Source organism: Carettochelys insculpta, chromosome 16 (genome assembly GCF_033958435.1).
Source record: "Carettochelys insculpta isolate YL-2023 chromosome 16, ASM3395843v1, whole genome shotgun sequence".
In the NCBI taxonomy this organism is placed as follows: Eukaryota; Metazoa; Chordata; order Testudines; family Carettochelyidae; genus Carettochelys; species Carettochelys insculpta.
Genome location: NC_134152.1, coordinates 28,298,708 through 28,319,408, shown reverse-complemented (window position 1 = coordinate 28,319,408; position 20,701 = coordinate 28,298,708). Strand labels below are relative to the sequence as shown.

Below are 20,701 nucleotides of genomic sequence, written 5' to 3'. Positions count from 1 at the left end.
TTCAACAGGCTTCTGCCTTCCCTCCCCCTTTGCTCCTGCAACGTCAGCATTTCCCATCACAGCAGCTCTGCAAAAACCAACCCTGCATCAGCTGCCCAGGGATCAATTTCCTCTCAGGGTGGCTCTCTGCAGAACCATAGCGAGGGGACATTGATGAACCCCATGCCAGATGGGATTCAGGCACCCTCGCTGCTTGAGCCGCAGCAGGCCTGGCGTCATCAATTTCCCCCACCATGGCTCTGCAAAGAGCCGCTGCAAGGGGAAACTGACGAAATTTCAGGGCACACTTGGACAGTTCTCAGGGTACGCCACTGTGTCACGGGACACTAGTTGAAAACCACTGCCCTAGAAGACTCCCTAGAACTTCCCATTCTGCAGTCATTTCTGGACCATGTATGGTGGAGATGAAACACTTGTTAGCTGCTTACAAGGTGGTATCTTGACAGGTCCTACAGTAAAACCTTAGATAAATAAATCGTGGCAGGCAAGGCGACAAACTTGCTGAACCCCTTAACAAGGTGGGGGGGCAGTTCTGCACTCCCAGAAGAGGCAGAGCCCTGTGTGGAAGGGGCGGGGCTGGGGGCAGCCAGCTCTCAGTGTTGCCCAGAGCACACTGCACACCCCGAGGCAGCCAGCAGCACGTTAAAGGACCTGGCTCCCCAGTTACCAAAACTACCAGATCAGTGATGGCAGTTGGAGCTCTGGGCCCTTTTGACTCCCCCAGTGCTTGGGCAACTCCCCCTTTGCCTCCCCCTGCTGGCGGGGCTGAACTGCGATGTCTTGGTATGACTGTGATAAACGCATTAGACATTTGCAGAGAGGCAGAACAAGTAACTCTGCTAGAGTGAATTATTTCATACATTAATCAAGCTTCTCAGATCATCTTCCCCCTTCTACGACAGCACACAGCTGTGTACATCACTGGGGGGGGGCAGTTCATGAGCTTGCCTCTTTCTACAGATGTTTGTCCATACAAAACAACAGAGAAAGAGTGAGAGCAGCACACACAATGGAAGAACCCACATTAGGTAACTGTGACCTCATGCATCAAAGGCCCCAGGAGTTTTGGCTCTCAGATCCACAACTCTGACTACTTATATTACAGAGCTGCCCCTGGGGAGGGAGAGAGAAAGAGCAAGTTGTATAGCGCAGATCACAATAAAGATGAGAGAGTCTTTGCTGTTTGCCCCTAATAAGCACTCTGGCCTTTTCACTGGACACCAAGTGGATTCTGGGATGTGCAGTATTATTCAAACCAAATATGCATGGAAAGGAAAGATTCCCAATTGTAAACCCCTTTAGGAATGGGAGAGAACGTTACTTACCTGAGTTGCTTTATGGTCAAAAACCATATCAAATATAAACGTCTGCTCTTGGGATCGATTGGCTCGCAAGATGTCTTCTGGACCTTCATTTGGGTCCATCAGAACAACCATCTGTTACAACACAAAGATGGAGAGAAAATCTTTACATCCTTAACTGGGTCTATAATGGAAACCAAGTGGGAAGTGCAATCAAGAAAAAGGTTCTACCACAGTGGTGGACAAGCTGTGGCCTCAGGGCCACCTGCACCCCATCGGGGTTCTATGTATGGCCAGCAAGAGATTTTGTTTACTGTTGCCAGATTCTGCAAGTTTCCATCCACACAGTTTTTTTTCCTATCGGTATTACTAATGTGACACGCACTGGGCCAAGGTAATTCTGGGAGGGGGTAAGAACGAGAGAGAAAAGCAGGGCAGGAAAACAAGTAGGGTGTGAGCAGCTGGGGAGGAAGACGCCCTGGGTCAGTTGGGGCAAGCTGGTCCCACTTAAGCCTGCTTTTAAAAGAACCCTTGCCCAGGAGGCAGGGGGAGAGAGAGAGAGAGAGGAGAGAGAGCTGGAGGAGAGGAGAGAAAAGGACAGGAGCAAAGCAAAGCAAAGCGAGTTTTCTAGAGGGACCAAAGAAGGAGAGAAGTGTTCAGTCACAAAGGGCTAAAGCCCCTGCTCAGGAGGCCTGGGATTTGGAGTAAGGCTAGGCAGGCTGAATCCACAGGAGGAGCCAATCCAGGAGGGGGAACAGGCTGTGGCTGCTGCTACCACTGCCACTACCTGGAGGAGGTATGGCAGGGAAGGAATTGTCTGGGGAAGTGGCCCAGGGAAGGGCTGTGGTGCTCATAACAACGGGAGCCCTCCCCCAGCACCAGCAGCCACACAGGGTCCCTGGGCTGGAACCTGGAATGAGGGGGTGGGGCCTGGGTTCCCCCCAGACCACCATCTTCCCCCTTCCCCCTCCTCATGAAGGGCAAAGGTGTCTGGGCCAAGGAAGAGTGGACTAAATAGAGGCCTGGAGCCCAGGAGCCTGGCCAGCCTTGCCACACATGGTGCCAGAAGTGGGATTAAGTGCTGCTGTGAGACCCTGCAGCAGACCCACCTAGAGGAACTCAAAGAAAAGAGAGATGAAGGACATGGTGAAAGCCCTCATACGAGCCATTGCAGCACAGCAGGAGGCCACCCGGGCATATGCAGCCACCCAGCAGGAGGCCCTGCAGCTACAACAGGAAACTAACCAGCTGCTCATAAGCCAGGCAGCCCAAGACAGAGCCACTCTCGGAGAGGTCGTAACACAGCTGAAAGCCCTGACTGCCCAGGTGCATGGCCTAGACAGGACTTGACCCATGCAGGCTAGCAGCTACCTCCAGAAAATGACAGGGGAAAATGACACGGAAGCATACCTTTTGGCCTTTGAGAGGACAGCCACATGGGAAGGCTGGCCCCGAGACCAATGGGCCAGCATCCTGGCCCCATTCCTCTGCAGAGAGGCCCAAAAGGCCTACTTCGACCTACCAGAGGTGGTGGCTGCAGATTACGCCCAGCTGAAGGCCGAGATCCCGGCCCAGACTGGAGTAACAACGGCTGTCAGAGCCCAGAGGTTCCATGAATGGAAGTACCAGGAGGGAAAAGCACCAAGGGCCCAGCTGTTCGCTTTAATCCACCTGGCTCGAAGATGGCTACAGCCAGAGATTCATGGCCCGGAGAGGATCCTGCAGACCATTGTGTTGGACCGGTACATGAGGGGGCTACCGCTGGACCTTCGAGGATGGGTCTGCCAGAATGACTCATCCTCGTACGATGAAATGGTGGCTCTCGTGAGAAACAGTCAACAACCCGAGCTCTCACACGGCCCCTTGTGGAAGAAGCCCAGCAGGGCAAGCGAGCCCCTCCTACTATACGGGCCCAGCCATTACAGCCCCTAGGCAGGGTAGGGGGCAGGAGAAAGGAGGGGGAGGGGCCACTGGAGGTCCCCAGAGGACTTGGGGGGCCAGAGAAGGAGTATCGGGGGGTGAGGCCTAGCAGCCCCAAGGGAAGACAGATGCTCCATGCAGGGAACTGGGGCACATAGCAGTCCATTGCCCAAACATGGACGAACCCATGCAGTGCAACTGTGGGGATCTGGGGGGACTCTGCAGCCTGATAGATGTGGTGGGTGTCGCGACGGCCCCGCATCAGTTTACCCAGCCAGTGAAAATGAACAGTGTGGAGACTACGGCCCTGGTGGACTCGGGGAGTGCCCTCACATTAGTCTCAGGGCAGCTGGTGAGGCAAGACCAGCCTACCCAAGCCAAGTGCACAGGCATATCCTGTGTGCATGGGGATGTGTGCTATCACCCAGTCATCCCCCTGCGAATAGAGCTCCAGGGAAACATCACAAGAGTGACAGCGGGGTGGTACCAAGGCTCCCCTACCCAGTGGTGATTGGGCGGGACTTCCCTGGTTTCAGCAATCTGTTGCCCGTGGAGGGAGGGAGAGTAGAGGTGTCACCCACGATCTTCCATGAGTTCTCCCAGGACCTCTTTGCTGCACGTGGGAAACCGCGGAAGTCAAGGTGTGAGAGGAGGGTGGCCAAACAGCTGACTACCCGAATCCTGTCCTGGAACGCGGGACCAGCCTGGGTGGGGGAAGAGGCGGAACCCGCAGGGAGGAGGGCATCCCAAGAGATAAAGGAGCCTGAAGCTGGGCCCAGTACTATGGGGCCACCAGGGTCAGAAGAAGAGGGAGCTTCCCCTGAGCTTGAGGACATAGGGTCCTCCCTCCCCAGTTTTGCATGGGAACAGGCCGAAGACCCGGTATACTGAAATATACATCAGGAGATAGTAGAGGTGAATGGGGTGCCTGTGGAAGGAAGAGCCAAAGGTCAGGGACCATATTATATACTCAAGGGAGACCTACTATACCGGGTAGGGAAGATACAGGACCAGCCGGTGGAGCAGCTTCTGGTGCTCCAAAGACAGCGGAGGGCAGTAATGGACTTAACCCATAGCCATCTGTTTGGGGGTCACCTTGGGGTTGAGAAGACCCTAAACTGGATCTTGCGGAGGTTCTTTTGGCCTGGGGTGTACGTAGAAGTCTGGCGTTTCTGCACCTCCCGCCCTGAGTGCCAGCTGCATGGACCACAACCGCATCTGAGGGCCCCGTTGGTGCCTCTATCCATTATTGAGGTCCCCTTTGAGCAGATAGCCATGGACCTGGTCGGCCCACTGGAGAGGTCAGCCTGAGGACACCAATACATCTTGGTAGTCCTGGACTATGTCACCCGATACCCAGAGGTTGTACCCTGTGGAATTCTCATTCAAAGTCTATTGCGAGGGAGCTAGTACAGATCTTTGCCAGAGTCGGAAACCCCCAGGAGATATTGATGGACCAAGGTACACCCTTCATCTCCAAACTGATGAAGGATTTGTTCACATTGCTCCACATCCATGCCCTGAAGACTTCGGTATACCATCCACAGACCGATGGCCTCGTCAAACAGTTCAATCGCACCCTCAAAAGCATGATTCGCAAGGTAGTGAGCCAGGATTGGAGAGACTGGGATGCCCTGCTCCCATACCTAATGCTCACCATCCGGGAGGTACCTCAGTCCTCCACAGGGTCTTCTCCATTCAAGCTATTGTATGGGCGGAACCCCTGAGGTATCCTGGACCTTGCCAAAGAGACCTGGGAGAAGCAGCCGCAATGGGCGCAATATCTTCGAGCACGTCCTCCAGATGAAGGACCGGATCACCAAGGTTACGCCCATCATCCGGGAGCACCTGGAACAGGCCCAAGAAGCCCAGCAGGCATACTATAACCAACTGGCAGCCGTCCGGAAGTTCAAGGTGGGGCACTGGGTGATGGTACTGGTCCCAACAGCAGAGGGCAAGCTCCTCACCCAGTGGCAGGGCCCCTACAAGGTGGTTGAGGCCACCGGGGACATAAACTATGAGGTAGACAACCAGGTCATTGGAATACTGAGCAGGTCTACCATATTAACTTACTAAAACCTTGGCGGGACCGGGGAGAGCAGCTGGCTGCCCTGAGCATGTTGGCACCAGAGGAGGACCAGGAGAGACAGATGGGAATCTCCCCAGAGCTAAACTCCAACCAACAGAGGGAGGTCCTCAACATGGTCAAACAACACGCAGATGTGTTTTCAGCAAACCCTGGACGAACCAGAGGTGGAACACCACATTGTCACTGACCCAGGGGTATGAGTGCATGTGAGGCCTTACAGACTCCCAGAGGCGAAACGAGAAGAGGTCCAAGGTGGGGGTTCAGAGAATGCTGGAACTGGGTGTTATTGAGGAGTGTCATAGCCAGTGGTCCAGCCCAGTCGTTTTAGCACCTAAGCCAGATGGCAGCCTCCGGTTTTGTAATGATTTTCGAAAGCTAAATTAAGTATCCAAATTTGACGCGTACCCCATGACCCGTATTGATGAACTGATAGATCGGTTGGGAAACGCCTGCTTCCTGTTTACCCTTCACCTGACCAAGGGGTACTGGCAGATACCCCTGGCCAGGGAAGCCAGGGAGAAGACAGCCTTTTCTACCCCAGAAGTCCTATACCAATACACCGCATGCCCCCGACCGACCTCACGAAAGCCTGTGGCTCTGACATGGTGAACTGGACCCCAATGGCACAGGAGGCATTTTTGGATTTAAACACAGCCCTGTGTAGTAACCCAGTCCTTATTGCCCTGGATTTCGAGAAGGAATTCCTACTACAAACCGATGCTTCCGACGTGGGCTTGGGAGCCGTGCTGTCCCAAATGGTCGGAGAAGAGGAACAGCCTGTCCTATACTTGAGCCGCAAGCTCCTTCCCAGAGATCGGAATCCTGCCATCATTGAAAAGGAGTGTCCTGCGGTGAAGTGGGCAGTGGAATGTTTAATGTACTACCTCCTCGGACGGAAGTTTACCCTTGTCACGGACCACATGCCTCTACAGTGGATGCACAGAAACAAAGATAGGAATGCAAGAATAACTTGGTGGTTCCTGTCCTTACAGCCATTCCACTTTAGAGTGCAGCACAGGGCCAGGGCCCAGCACAGGAATGCCAATGGCCTGTCCCGGGTACACTGTATGCCGTCCCAGGTAGCCCGACTCCATGGTGTTCAGCTGGGGAGGGGGGATATGTGACAAGGTAAGTCTGGGAGGGGGTAAGAACAAGAGGGAAAAGCAGGGCAGGAAAACAAGCAGGGTGTGAGCAGCTGGGAAGGAAGACGCCCTGGGTCAACTGGGGCCAGCTGGTCCCACTTACGCCTGCTTTTAAAAGAACCCTTGCCCAGGAGGCAGGGGGAGAGGGACAGGAGCGGAGCAAAGCAAAGCAAAGCAAAGCAAAACGAGTTTTCTAGAGGGATCAAAAGAAGGAGAGGAGTGCTCAGCCACAAGGGGCTAACGCCCCTGCCCAGGAGGCCTGGGATTTGGAGTAAGGCCAGGCAGGCTGAATCCACCGGAGGAGCCAATCCAGGAGCGGGAACAGGCTGCGGCGGCGGCGGCGGCGGCGGCGGCGGCGGCGGCTGCTGCTGCTGCTACTACCACCATGAAGGGCAGTGGTGTCCGGGACAGGGGAGAGTGGACTAAATAGAGGCCTGGAGCCCAGGAGCCTGGCCAGCCTTGCCACAGTACATAAAGCAAGGGCACATTAAATGAGATGCATGTTGAGTGCAGACAATACTGACTGAGAACCATGAGCAATCTCTGCATCCAATCAAAGCACTCCTATGATTCAGTTGGCACATCCTGCAAATTCTAGGTATGCAAGCACAGTTAGCAAAACTACCCTATCCTGGGAGACTGTCTTGGTTACAATAATCTTGTAGCCCACTGAAATGAAAGAGTGCCACTCATGCAGCCCACTCATTAGCCTACATTGCCCATTGCTGTTCTACTAGCTACCTTACAATTTGCTATAATGTCAATTACTAGGACTTATTAATCATTACAGGAGTGTTGCATTATGGCAATATGTGAAAAACACACACAGGCATAATGCCAAGTCTGAGATGTTCTGTGGCCTAATTTAGTCACATTGAAGCTCTACAGTTCATCTAATCACTAGCTGAAGTCACACAGGTCACGAGCAGTTATGGAAGAAAATTACCCCCTATCGTGAACAAGAGGAGAATTGTCCCCTTCCATTTTTATTGTTAGGCAAGAGGTTGGAAATAGGAACATTCCAGGCTGACATGGGAACCATCAAAGAAACAAGTTTATAGGGATGAAAACTGCATGAGGAACCGCCCTCAAACAAACAAACAAAAAGCCTTTCCTATGCGGGGATCAAAAGTATCAGCTCAGTTCAATGGCCTTTTATTAGAAAAAGGGAAGAGGCGAAGAAAATATTTTATGGCATGTTAGAAAACAGGTTTCATTTCTCCTGATCCTCTTGTGACCAATTTTGCTCACTCATGTAAATACATAATTATGGTGGAAAGAAATGTATTCCTTCCGCTCTGCTGGAACAGCTCAGAAGAGGTGTTCTGGCCTCCAGAGGGATTACATACTTAAGCGAAGGGGAGATAGGAAACCATGTACAATATCCTCCAGAGGAGCTTTGCTGTCTCTCAGATAAATACCTAATTAAGTGTTTACACCAACCATCTGATCTTCACAATACCTAGAGCATTTGGTTGCTAATTTATAGTAAAATCATGTAACTAGATAAAGATGTCGGACAAATCCCGAGTAGCTGATCCAGAAACATCAAGCATTTGGCTGGGTTTTCCAACTCCCCTCTCCCCCAAAATTCCAACAATAGCTAGTAAACATCCCAGAAGAATTACTTGCACGACTTCATGTGCTAGAGAAAAGTATTTTTTTTCTGTGCTATGCAGATGAAAATAAAACAAAAACAGTAAATATCTAGGAGCAAATGCCCACAAGAGCCTCCTGACTGGCGTCTGTAGTTGCACAAGCAAAGTGGGTAAAGGTATTAAGTGTCTGTGTGGTGACTTAACACTGGATTCCACCCATGCAACTGGACACAGAGAATTTACCATAGGTGTTTTCTTTGGAAATGCAGGCTGTAATACTTTTAGGTTCTGATCCTGTGACTGATTTTGTGTGTCCAGAATCAATGCATCAATATTCTTATATTCCACCCCACTTGAAACTGTATTTTATGTAGTTTCACTTATCCAGGGTTAATGCCTGGTTTGACTGACAAGCATTGTCCAAAACGTACACAAAATTACAGCAGTCCCTCGAATTCTGCGAGGGTTGTGTTCCCACGCAGCCTCGCGTGAGCTGAATGTCACACAAGTAGGAGGGCGTTTTTTTCCTCTGGTGAAATACACATTCTCCAGCTGGGGAAACAGCAGGAGCACCTGGAGCTCCTTTTGAAAGGTAAGTCCTGGGGTTGGGGGGGAGGCAGTTGGGGAGGGTTAAGCCTGGTGGTGGGTTGGGGCCATGGGAGGGGAGCAGGGAGGTTCAGCCTGGAGTGGTTTAGGGCTGCGGGGAGGGTGGAGGGGGGCACTGGAGCTGACATGGAACCATGTACGGGGGTGGGGAAGCAGTTGAACTAGGGCAGGTGGGATGAGCCAGAGTCATGCACAGGAGTGGTGAGCCAGGCTGCGGGGGAGGGGTTGAACTGGAGCCATGTGCAAGGGGTTTGAACCATTATCTAGGAAACCAGCAAGGATATTCAACTGCCAAGGAGCCCATGCTCACTTCATCTGTTGGTCGTTTCCAGGGCTAAAACAGACACTTTCTCCAGGGTAAAAATTACCCTTAAACCCAGAGCCATCCAGTCCAAGGGACAAATCAGGGTAGCTGCTCCAGGCATCATGTTTCTGGGGGCTCCACAGTGGCCACTCCCACCGTCTTATGGATGGGAGGGGACATGGGACACTATGGAAGCTGGCATGGCAGCAGCAGGGATCCCCCCACTCCACCACACACACACACACTTCACCACATAGGTGGTGGGTGCCAGCGGCCTGGCAGCCTCTTCCACCTGCCCATGCAGCTAAATGTAGTTTATCTTTTTCTGATTTGTCCTCCTTGCTTACTGTGTTTGGTTCTCTGTGCCTTGAACACTGAGTCTGTTCTGGTCTGGCTATGGTCTGAAAAAGTGGGTCTGTCCCACAACAGCTCACCTAATAAACTATTTTGCTAGTCTTTAAAGTGCTACTTGACTGCTTTTTGTTCTGCCCATGCAGTTGCTTTCACTCCCACTGCCTGCATGCTGGGTGAGGCGGGAGAGAAGCGAGCCTGCTGCTGCAGTGCCAGGCCCTCATAAATCTCCAGACCTCATTGCCTGGGTAAGGGGGTTGGGCAGGGGCAGAGCAGGGCTTGGAGAAGGGGTGAGGTGAGTGTACGAAGAGCGGGGCCTGCGGTGAAGGAGATGTTCCAGGACCTGTTGGGGGTGAGGGGGGCCTGTGTGTGTCCCAGGCCCTGTGCCCCTCTCAGGAGGTCCTGCTTAAACCAATGTAAAATCTGAATCTTTCTTTGTTCACTGGAGGAAAATACCGACCTCAGGGCTGGTGAGAGGGTCTATAAATAAGCTACACAAAATCAAAGTTTCTGACTGAGCCAGCTTGGTGGCCTTTAAAGAACACCGTTCCACAAATAACTCAGTATGTGGAAATCACAGGCATGGGATAATTTAGGGAGCTAAAGAGAGATCTGTGCTCATTTGACTTCTTTATGACATAAAAGGCAGCCTGAATATTTCATAGCAGTTCATTGTTCCCACACAATACAGACGTAAGGACTTCTCATCTGGCATATTGTGTGTGGTACTGCTCACCCCATCTCAACGAGGCTACAGCAGAATTAGACAGGGTTCAGAGTAAGCTGATGCAACTGCTTAGGGACCGAGAGAAAATCTTATTTGCAAGATTGAAAAGAACGGGCCTGTTTCCCTTTGAGAGGCAATGATGAATAACAGAGGACACAGATGAAAATCTACACAATAATGAATGATCTGGAGAAGGCAGCAGGAAAGCCTCTGTTCTACATATCTCATAGAGCTGGAAGGGACCTTGAGAGGCTGTTAAATCCATTCCCCTGCACTCTCAGCAGGACTAAGCAACATCCCTCACAGATTTTTTTTAAATCTATTTACCCAAAACTCCTAAGTGGCCTCCTCAAGGATTGAGCTCACAACCCTGGGTTTACAAGGCCAATACTCAAACCTTTGAGCTATCCCTCCTTATAACACATAACCCATAAGACTTTCCATGACATTAAAAGGAGGCAAATTCAAAATTAATAAAAGGAAATATTTTTTTCGCTCCACATGTGCCGAAGCTCTGGAACTCACTGCCACAGGACAATGCTGAGGTAAAGAATTTAACAGGATTCATAAACAGATAAGTAATTTCTACTGATATCAAGAACATTATTGGTTATAACAGTTAAAGCAGACATAATTTTCAAAGGACCATTAAATTGAATGCTTCATGGTTTAAACCACCACCAGGCGAGATATGGCCTGGCCTGCAGGCTGCATCTGGCCTGCGAAACCTTTTGATACTGCAGCCCACCTTGGCAGGACCTCAAAGCAGTTCCCTGCCTGCTGCAGCCAGAGGTTTCTCAAAACAACTGGTGGCTCCATCTAGGAACTGTGCACTTGTTGCAGGAGAGGGGAGACTTCAGGCACTGCCCCCACCACCTAGCCAATCATCCAAGCTCCCACTGGTCAGAAACCACCCCGCGGAGATGTGCAGCTCAGAGAGGCACACAGAGGAAGCATTCAGCCATTTCAAGCAGTATGGGGCTGCAGCATGCAGGGAACGTGCCTCAGGTTCCCACTGGGCTGCTGGCCAGCATTCGCTCAGGTAAGCACCTCCTGACCAGAGCCTGCCTCTGGCAGCCAAACCCTTCCTGCACCCCAGCTCTGCCCCAGGTCACCAGCCAAACACTCTGCACCCACCTTTCCCCAATGCCCCAGGTCACAACTCCATCACAGGTCCTTCAACCCATCTTACACTTTTCCCCCAGGCCAGAATCTTCTCCTGCACCAATACGCCCTCCTAGACCCTGCACACCCAGTCACAACCCCCTCCTTCACCCAAACTCCCTCTCAGACCCCATACCTCTCCTGCACCCAACCGCACATCCCTCCATAGAAAGTACAGCCCTTGACCACTTAAAATTGTGGAGTCCCTCCCCATCAAAAATTATTGTCCACTGGTGGTTTAAACCTACTGGAGATTTGGAGACCTGATGCAGGTGGGAGATTATCTTGCACCTGCCTAATTTGAAGGTTTTGGTGTCTTCCTCTGAAGCTGCTGGTATCAATCGTTGTTGGAAACTGGCTACTGAACTAGCTTGGCTCAATCCCAAAATCAATCTGGTAATTCATATGTTCGTAAAATTTTTAAAATCCACAGTTTTGTTGCTGGACACACTGGTGTTAAAACAACCTGGGTAACTCCCCAGTGGTTTAGCTCCTGAGAAGCTTCCATGAACCTAGCTCTGCAGTCAGTTTACAAGTTGAGAATGAACCAGCTCCTGCCACTCTCTTAACTCGCTCTTCTTCCCACCTCCAAAAATTCTCTATTAACTAGAAGTGGTCAGAAGTATTTGGCTTACATTTTTTCCTCTGAAATTTTTAGTTAAAACAATTCCATTTAATATAAATCTTCAGGTTTTTTTTTTTTTTGCAACCAAAAGATTTGAAACCAAATTTAATTTTCATTGTATTTTGTTTTAAAAAGCAAAACCAAAGGAAAAGGTTCTGAAATTTTCCATAAAAAATATTTTTTCTGTGAAAATAAATTTTTAAACACAATTATTTTGTTGAAGTACTTTCACTGAAAAGATATTATATTTTTCTATCAGCTTCAGCTTACTGACCTTAAAGGTCTATGTCTCCTGTCTACCCTACTCATGGCATCCAACCCTGAGAAATGGGGAACTTCTTGGGGATTCACAAATTTTGCAGCTGCCCAGGTTTGCAAAACTTTTAACTCCTCAGAGCCCTGTTCACGTTCAAGTGGCTCATTGTATTTGTTCTTCATCCTGACAGAGGCACCAGCATCAAAGCCCCTGGTTCTCCTTCCAAGAAGACATCATTTACCTGCTCAGCTGTAAACTCACCCATGCTGCTCTGCTCCAACCTCACCTGGTGACCCACTCTGTGGGCAATGATAACAGCATTTTCCTCCAACTCAGCTTCATTGATAGGATGAATCCGAAGAGCAACCTGCACACAGACACAGGAATTGTGCTGGTTATAAATACTCAACCAGCCAATGCATACTACTCCATCGCTGACACAGTCTCTGTTTAAATGATGATAATCACTTGGAATAACTTCATATTGATTTTTTCTTTTTATTCTGTAGGATTTTTACTACTGCTAGAGCATTTATTTAATTCCCCAATAATTTTCACGTTTTCATTTGACAAATCTTAACCCCTCTCTGCTTCTCCAGTAACAAACCCCCAATACATTTCCATTTTGTTCACTTCTCTGCCCACCAACAACAGTACCATTTAAAGACGCTGGAGAGTTTCTGGATACTGTAGAACTATTAAGCACATTGTGTTTCTCTTGTGCCCCCAAAACAATTATTACAATTGTGCATTATTAAGTTCTTGGTGACAGCGTAGTGGAATTGAAGCTGAGTGAGCACCCATATTTGAACATTTTAGCCTTAGACTTTGAACATCATAAAAAATTCTCACCACTTTATATATGTAAAAGGGTGGAAAGCTAAAACAAATGTCAGCTGAAGAAACAACAGAAAAGGACTCAGATCTTTCCTCTGATTCATTTAATTACCAGATGGGTGAAATTAGACATTTTGCAGAACGTACAAAATGACTACGGTTTTTGCTCTTTAGTGTCCTCATCTGGAACTATAATGAGCAGTAGACTTACAAATCCTTTTCTGAGAAGACTGCGGCTGACACCACGATACTGCCATACAAACAACAGCAGACACACTCATCTTAACTATCCAAGGCTCATGGAGAAGAAAAATTTAAATAAAAATCCCAAAGAAGATGCTCATAGGAAAGACATGTTATTCTCAAACAGGAGAAAGCTTTACCAAACATGTGAATGATGGATGCTACATCTATGACACAACAAACATTTGACAAAGTTTAAAACAGTATCCAGTTATGCTTAGTGGGATGTGATGAGATGGAGCCAAACTAAAATGCCAGATCTAAGTACACCCAAAGTTTGGAAATATCTGAGATGAGCTCTGCAACGTGGGTCAGTAGTAAACAATACTTAACTCCTTAGCAATCTATGGCTACGTTGTCCCAAACACTCCACCATGCACATGCCCATAAAAAACTGTGCATAGTCATACTATGAAGTAGCACGAGAGCTGTGTATCTGTAAATGGTTCATAGTGAAGGTACCAAAAGACTGTGTCCAATAATATACAGCATAATTCCTAGATTTTGTAGGTCTAATAAATTTGCCATTGTGGACTGCAAATGGCTTCCGACGTGCAGCTCTTTAAATTAGCTCTTCAATGGCACAAAACATATTTATTGAAGTAAGTTCACTCCCAGAACAACACAATACTCAGTTGCTTAACCCTGCATAACAATCACTCCAATCCTAGGGTGAAGTCAGTGTAGATTAACCACTAACCTACACAGAACCCCACTGGAGTCAGTGGGGTTCCCCCAAAGTCTGGAATTCATTGCAGATTGGAACCATTACGAAGGGCCACTTAGAAGCATTTTCTTCTCAATGTAAATAATTAAGACAGAGGAAAACAGGTAAATAATTACATTTTGAACATAGACAATGTTATAAATATGGGTAATAAAAATATATAATAGGACAGGAATCCTTTTAATTACAGAGCAAATGAATCCTGATATGGATCGTGCACATTTGACAGTAGTTCACAGCACTGGAATTTTTGAATTAACAAAGTCTATATATACATGTTTTGGAGAGTGCGTGCATCTGTCTGTCCACAAGTCTGTCCATCTTTCTGTGAGTCTCTTTGTTCAAGAACTCCTCCTAAACGTAAGAGCCAGGACCACCAAATTTGGTTTGCAGCGTCCTCTTATCCTAACCTAAAGCAAGACCATGGTTTAGCTGGACCAGGACAATGGGATATGCCTGTAATTCCATTGTTTTCCATAATACAGAAAGGGAGGGGTCTGAGAGCAGGGAAGTTATGCACTGCAATGACTGTGGGGGGCAGTGAGCACAGGGGACAGTTATACTAGAGAATGACCACAGGAGAGCAGCTGCATCAGGAAGAGAATGGTCAGCTGTGACTCTCCATGTTACCAGCCAAGTGCCTAGGTTAGTGGCCCCTGCCCTAAACCCCTCCCCGGCCCCTCAACTGTAGCACTAATTGGTGGTGGGGAAGCCTGCTGCACCAGCCCTCCTGGGAGCAGTACCGAGGCTCAGCAGTGCAACTCCCCTAATCCTTAGGGGTCACAGACTAGGGTCAGGCATCCCTGTACCCTGCAGCCCTTGAATACCTGCAGGTTGGGACTGGGCACCACAGTGCTCTTCTTGCTCCACAAGAGGAGTCAGCAGCTACGGCCAGGCAGCACAGCTCAACCCCCCATGGGAGGAGCCGCTGGCTGGGCTGTGTAGCCCCAGGCACCCCAGGAAGCCACTATCTCCAGGGCAGCACAGCCCACACTGCCGTGGGCAGCCCCAGTGAGTCCCCTCCCCAACTTTCAGCCCCCTGGCCTCAGCCCCCCACTCCTGTCCCTGAGACCCCATTCCTGCCAGCCCCTGACCACCACTACCTGCCCTGAGCCCCCTTGCACCTCCCAGCCCCCTACCCTGTCTCCTGCACCCCCAGCAGAACCTGAGCAATGCAGGATCAATCCTTTAGTACAAATAAAAATGCAACATGGCATAGAGGTTACTCAGGCATGTGTCTGCAAAACAGAAACTACCCCATACATCCGGGAGCTTGCTCAAAGCCAGGCCACCTGTGGATTAACAAAAGACCAGCTAATGCTACCAACCGCCACCTACGGTAAAGCTCTACATCTTATTCATAAAGAAGCTGTTTTAAGTAGGACTTTTAAACATATCACCAGCACTCAGCCAGTACATAGAGGTCAAAAGGTCAAATTTCAGGGCAAACCCCACCCCCCCTTGGAAAGATTGATGAGCCCTGCTATATGGGTTAGGCCCAGCTCTGCCACCAACTCCCTGTGGAAGCTCTGATCCAATTAATCCAACATCATCAAATGCAGCCACTCATCCTGGGCTCCCTCAGGACTGTGTGACCATTCAGGAGAGATCCAAATGCCACCCAACTGATTAACAGAGTGCCCAGAGCTAAGTTTTTTGTTTCTAGTACTAGTGCACATTCACACATGCCTCTATGCCCATAAAAATTATTCTGCACAAGTGGAAAAAAATCTGCTCATTGATGGAAAAAGATTAGAGGGAATATTGCTGGGGACAGATTGCAGAGGTGCTGAGACCTAGTAATTCCCAATGATTTCAGGTGGATTTGAGGGTACTCAGCATGTCTGAACCAGTGCTTTTGTACCTCAGGGTAGATATCCAATTTCAATAACCATTTAAAAGTGTTGGCCTTAACAGCTACGTGTACATTTTCCATGAGCAAAACGGAATATCATCTGTTTGATAGTTGCAGAGGACACATTAGTTAATCCTAGTGGAACACTATTTAAAGTAATTGGCTAATATGGCAAATCTGAAGGGTGACCAGTTTTCAAAACAATTTTGTTCTAAGGCCCCAAAAGACTCCTAGAAAGATTTCTAATAGAGACTAACCCTATTGCCACAGTAACAAATCTTGTCCTGTTGATTTCATGAGTGTTTTGAGAAGCAACTCCACATACCCGCCCAGAATCCCCTGGTACACAACATTTTAAACTCTAGCAATAAGAAAGCAAGGTTGATTTTTGGATGACTACTATCGGGATACAAGAGTGGCACCCTGACTCTGTAGGATTTTTAGGGGAACTGCGATAGAGACTGTTGCTTTATCGTCCAGTCTAGAAGACTTTGGATGAAATTTTAGAAGCACCCATATGACTTTGGAGGTTGGGTCTCATGGGACCCAAGCACTTTTGAAAATGTTACTCTCTAGCAGTCCCTCCTTATACCGAGCAGGCAAGGGGGTAAGCCTGATGAGCCTCTCTTGCAAGTCTGTTACCATTCACATCCCAAAGCAGGTACATTAAATGAATTTTGTGTAGCAGCTAAAGGAGCACAAGAACACATATATGGGGATCAGACAGAGTATTAAGGACTTACTGGCATTCTAAGCGAACACAAAATATTTTACATGCCATTAGACATTATTATATAAGAGATTCCCGTTATGTGCAAGGGTTACTTTATGGTCTAGAGCTCCAAGCAGAGATGTCTGCAGGTGCAATCACGTTTCTGACATGTTGCAAGTCACGGCAAAAATACGCATGAGGAGTGAAAGAGGTTTTTTTACAAAATTAAGAACAAACCCCAGGAAACCTGGGAGAGGAATTAATTAAAGAAGGTCTGTGGGCAAAGTCATCACAAACAAAGCAGCTAACTCCCATGATCCGAGCAAATAAACGCCCAAATCTTTGGCCTCTGCCGAGTGAGACCTACCTGCGCGCTCCTCAACAGGTATTAACAGCAACATGCAGCTACAGCTCAGAAGGAGCCGCTCAGTTGCCTTGGGTGGAAAAGCCTCATGCCAGCGAGTGGCACAGGAGTCACCTGCCGGCGGACCCTGCCTGCCCCTCCCTCTGGCTCAGCGGATCTGACCCCTGCAGGGTGTTCCTTTGGCCGTTCCCCCTCGCCCACCTCCAGGGATTTGTCCTCACGGGCACCAGGGTCGCCGTTCGTTCTGCAGCCGGGGCTCGCCCGGTACGAGGGAAGGCACCGCACCGAGCTCTGCCCAAGGCCGCCCGCGCGCCCCGGGGCAGCCGGACTCACCGTGAGCTGCTGCTGCTGCTGCTGCTGCACACTCAGATCCTTCATGGCCAAGCGGGGGCTATGAGCCGCGTCTCCGGTCCGCCTCTGCCCCGCGCTGCCAGGGGGGGAGGCCATGGGGCTGCGCGCCGCCAGCCGGCTGCGGGAGGCACACAGGGCGGGGCGGGGCGGGGCAGCCACAGCCCCGGGGAGCCCCCGGCGGCAGGTGACATCAGCGCGCTGCTGGGGAAGGGGAGGGGAGGACTGTGGCCCCCACCGCCGGGGACCTCGATGGGGGGGGGGCAGGACGGGGAGCTCCCCTGCGCCAGCCCCGGGGCGGGGGCGTAGCTGCCCTACCCCCGGGGAGAGCAGGAGTTCAGCTCCTCTCCGGCTGGCGCAAGGCTCGAAACAGGTCCCCGGACGCGCCGCACGTGGGTGCGGCTCCAGGGCTCTATGCTGTCAGCGCCGTTCAACCCAAAGCCCGGGCTCCCCTTCCCCTTTCCCGCCCAGCCCATCAGGGCCTGGGGCCCCGCAGCAGTGCAGACACGCTCGCCCTCGGCCCTGCAGCGCGGAAGAGCAACGTGCAGGGTGCCTGAAACACCAGCCAGGCTGCTGAGCCTTGCAGATGGTTCGAGGAGCAGGTCAAACCTCCAGGTGGGCAAAACTAACCCAAGGGCTGACTGCTGTCTACTGCAGCTGAGTTACCCTTACAGCATGGCTCAAGGGGCCTGTTCTCTCCAGGGACATTTCTACCCTTTCACATTTAAGCTCAGCTCTCTGAAGTTAAGGGGTGACAGACATTCCAGGTATTTTTCACAATCCTGCCTGGAACTGAAGACAATGTTGGCGTGCAAGGAGGTAGTCCTTGCCAGTGCTTAGATTTCCTTCTGTACAGTCAAGCTGTAAAGGGAAACAAGGAACATGTTCTATTGTAATTTATTAGGGGTTTATTAGTCTAGACTATTATATCAAGCAAGTCCTAACTAGATAAAATATTAGAGCTGTATTTCAGATGTCAAAAGAGCCCAAATTGAGGGGTAAAACCGCCTCTGAAGTTAGCGTACAATTAAAACTTGGTCCATCTACTTCCATTCATGGCAGGGAGAAGTAACATAGGTGTACAAAGAAAGTGTTTTAGGAGAATCATTTTATTTTTTTTAAATTGGTCAAGTTCTTTGTTTAGATTAACAGTTTTTAATATTTTGGGCCTAAGACAAGCTGACTTAATTATCACTTTAGACATTATTCAGAACTCAGACTGTAATATGATGTAGGCCTATGTACCCTGAAACTAAACCTATGTGCCTTGAAACTAAACCAGGTAGAGTAGCTAGACAAAGGAATACATCAGATGTTTGTTTTATGAAAAGGAAAGGAAGAAAAAAAACAAAAACAAAAACCAACCCTCTTCTCCCCAGTAAAACTGTTAATGTTATTGAGCTCCCTGTCAGAAAAAAATATATTGGGGATTTTGGACAGCAGGCAGGAAGTAGTAAAGTTTCCCTCGAGATAGTAACATTACAGATATTCATAGGCTCTTTTAATCTTTAAGGATTCTCTGACATTTCACATAAACATGCATGAGCAACACTGTTCCAGCTAAAATGCTTAAAAGGTTCCTGTAATCAAATGTTAAGTATGTTCCTCTACCCCATGGTTAAACAGCTGCATTTTAGTAGCAGGCAGGGATATTACCAGACTATACAGTCTGCAACAACACTTAGGGTAAGTGCTATAGAAAAAAAACTCATCTAGAACAGAACCATGAGGCACTCCTCTCTACCCAAAATTGTTGAGTACTCACTGGACTTCCACGTGCTTCAAACAACTGGAGCATAAGCAACAGACTTTACTAAGTCATAAAATATTTAAAAATATTTCTTGATCACTTAACCTGGAGAGAAGTTAATATCTTTCATCCTGCAAGAGCCCAAGTTTCTTTACAACTTTATAAGTTGTAGTATATAAAGGACTCACTTCATCCATCAGTTTGTGGCATTGCTGTGCTCTGAGAGGGATAAGGAGGCAAACAGGAAATTAACTTAAAGATGGAGAGCAATATAATAGGCAGGATTTCTTAACTTGTGATTTAAGGTACAAAACGGGACACTTGCTCATATTTGAATCACTTCTCAACCTGTGGCCCAATCAGCACTCAATTGGAGCCCATGTGCTATCCTCAAGGGTCATACAGGTAGTGTATATGTTGTGTGGGTGTGGCTTGGCCCACACAAAAGGGCTCCTTATTGGCCCAGGATGGTAAATAGGTTGAGAACCACTGCTTTAATGCCTGGGAATTTATGAAGTGAAATTAACTGATTTAGGGACAGCACAACCAGAATTATGCCCAAACAGTAACATTTATTTAACCGCCCTTAACAGATTTTCATGTCATTTCTATATTTTGGGGTTTTGGAATGGGGGCTTAGCTCAAGGCAGATGTAATCCATATTTTAAATAGAAAATGTTTTACTATTTGTTATTTTGGTTTGGTGATTGGTGGTAAGTGAACTAGGTTTTAACTAAGTAGGATGCTGCCCAGAGAACAAGTACTTGCTAGATCTTATTTTCATAAAATTGCAATGGTTACACAGCATTGAAACATCTGTAATACAGCTACTGTCGCAAAGATCCTCCACGTGTGGAAGAGTATAATTAGACAAAAATATCAGCACAAAGAATGACAAGGATCACAAAGCTTTTAAGTTACTATATCCAAGCATGTGTTTAAACACAGCAATGAGCAATCTGGACTAATGAGAGGGGTGCATGAGTGGCTCTCCAGACTGTTGAAATCTGGGACAGGGTAGTTTTGCTACCTGCTTGCACACCGAGAATTTCCAGGGTGTGCGGACTGAACTATAGCAGTGCTTTGACAAGATGCAGAGTGAGCACATGGCTCTCACAGTTAATGCAATGTGCAGTCAGCATGCACCATGCTTCGTGCGCCCTTGCTTTACGTGTGTATCACCTTAGTAATATTGTTAAGGGACAAACCTACGTGGACAGAAACCAGAGGAATCTGTGAACCCTGTGCATGCAAAATGGTAAACAAAACATCTCACAGGCCACACAGAAATCTGATGTGCCACATGTGGCCCTCAAGCTGCAGGCTACTCACCACTGTACCAGGTCTCTAATAGTTTCACTACTCGTTATTGCCAAAGCCTATCCTGTACCAAAAGGTATATGCATCATTGAAAAACTACAAGGCATACTGGATAAGACTAAACTTATTCTCTAAACCCAACACATTCAGATTACAACATGGTCTGGGAGAATATTTCCATTTTAAGAGTTACTCAGTTATATTTTCTGAATATTTTTGTCTAGCTGTCAAAATGGTTTTGTAACATTTGGCATTAATACACTTCAAAAGCTGACATGTAGCACTTCAGTAGCTACATGTAGCACATGTAGTTTTGTGAAGATACAGATTAACACAGATACCTCTCTGTGACAATTTGTAAGAGGAGTTCTTGGATTGCTGATAGGTAAAGACAGCTCATCATCACTACACAAGTTACTTAAGTCCCATAGTATATCCTGTGTGCCAATCATGAACAAAATC

General features: G+C 48.5%; 1 protein-coding gene across 3 annotated transcripts in view; it reads right to left on the bottom strand.

Moving 5' to 3' along the window:
- The window catches only part of LOC142021601 (kinesin-like protein KIF19), a 41,415-nt gene extending 24,040 nt beyond the window's left edge, over nucleotides 1-17,375 (bottom strand). Inside the window, exons 1-3 of one of the 3 annotated variants that reach the window (XM_075010631.1) lie at nucleotides 17,155-17,375; nucleotides 12,370-12,450; nucleotides 1,326-1,436 (exon numbers count right to left, since the gene is read on the bottom strand). In XM_075010631.1, coding sequence (XP_074866732.1) covers nucleotides 1,326-1,436; nucleotides 12,370-12,450; nucleotides 17,155-17,268 — 306 coding nt within the window. In that variant the 5' untranslated portion in view covers nucleotides 17,269-17,375. Of the gene's footprint in view, nucleotides 1-1,325; nucleotides 1,556-12,344; nucleotides 12,451-17,154 lie in introns of those variants that run through there. The other 2 variants (XM_075010633.1, XM_075010632.1) reach the window with 2 other exon arrangements.
- Nucleotides 17,376-20,701: the final 3,326 nt, after the last annotated feature.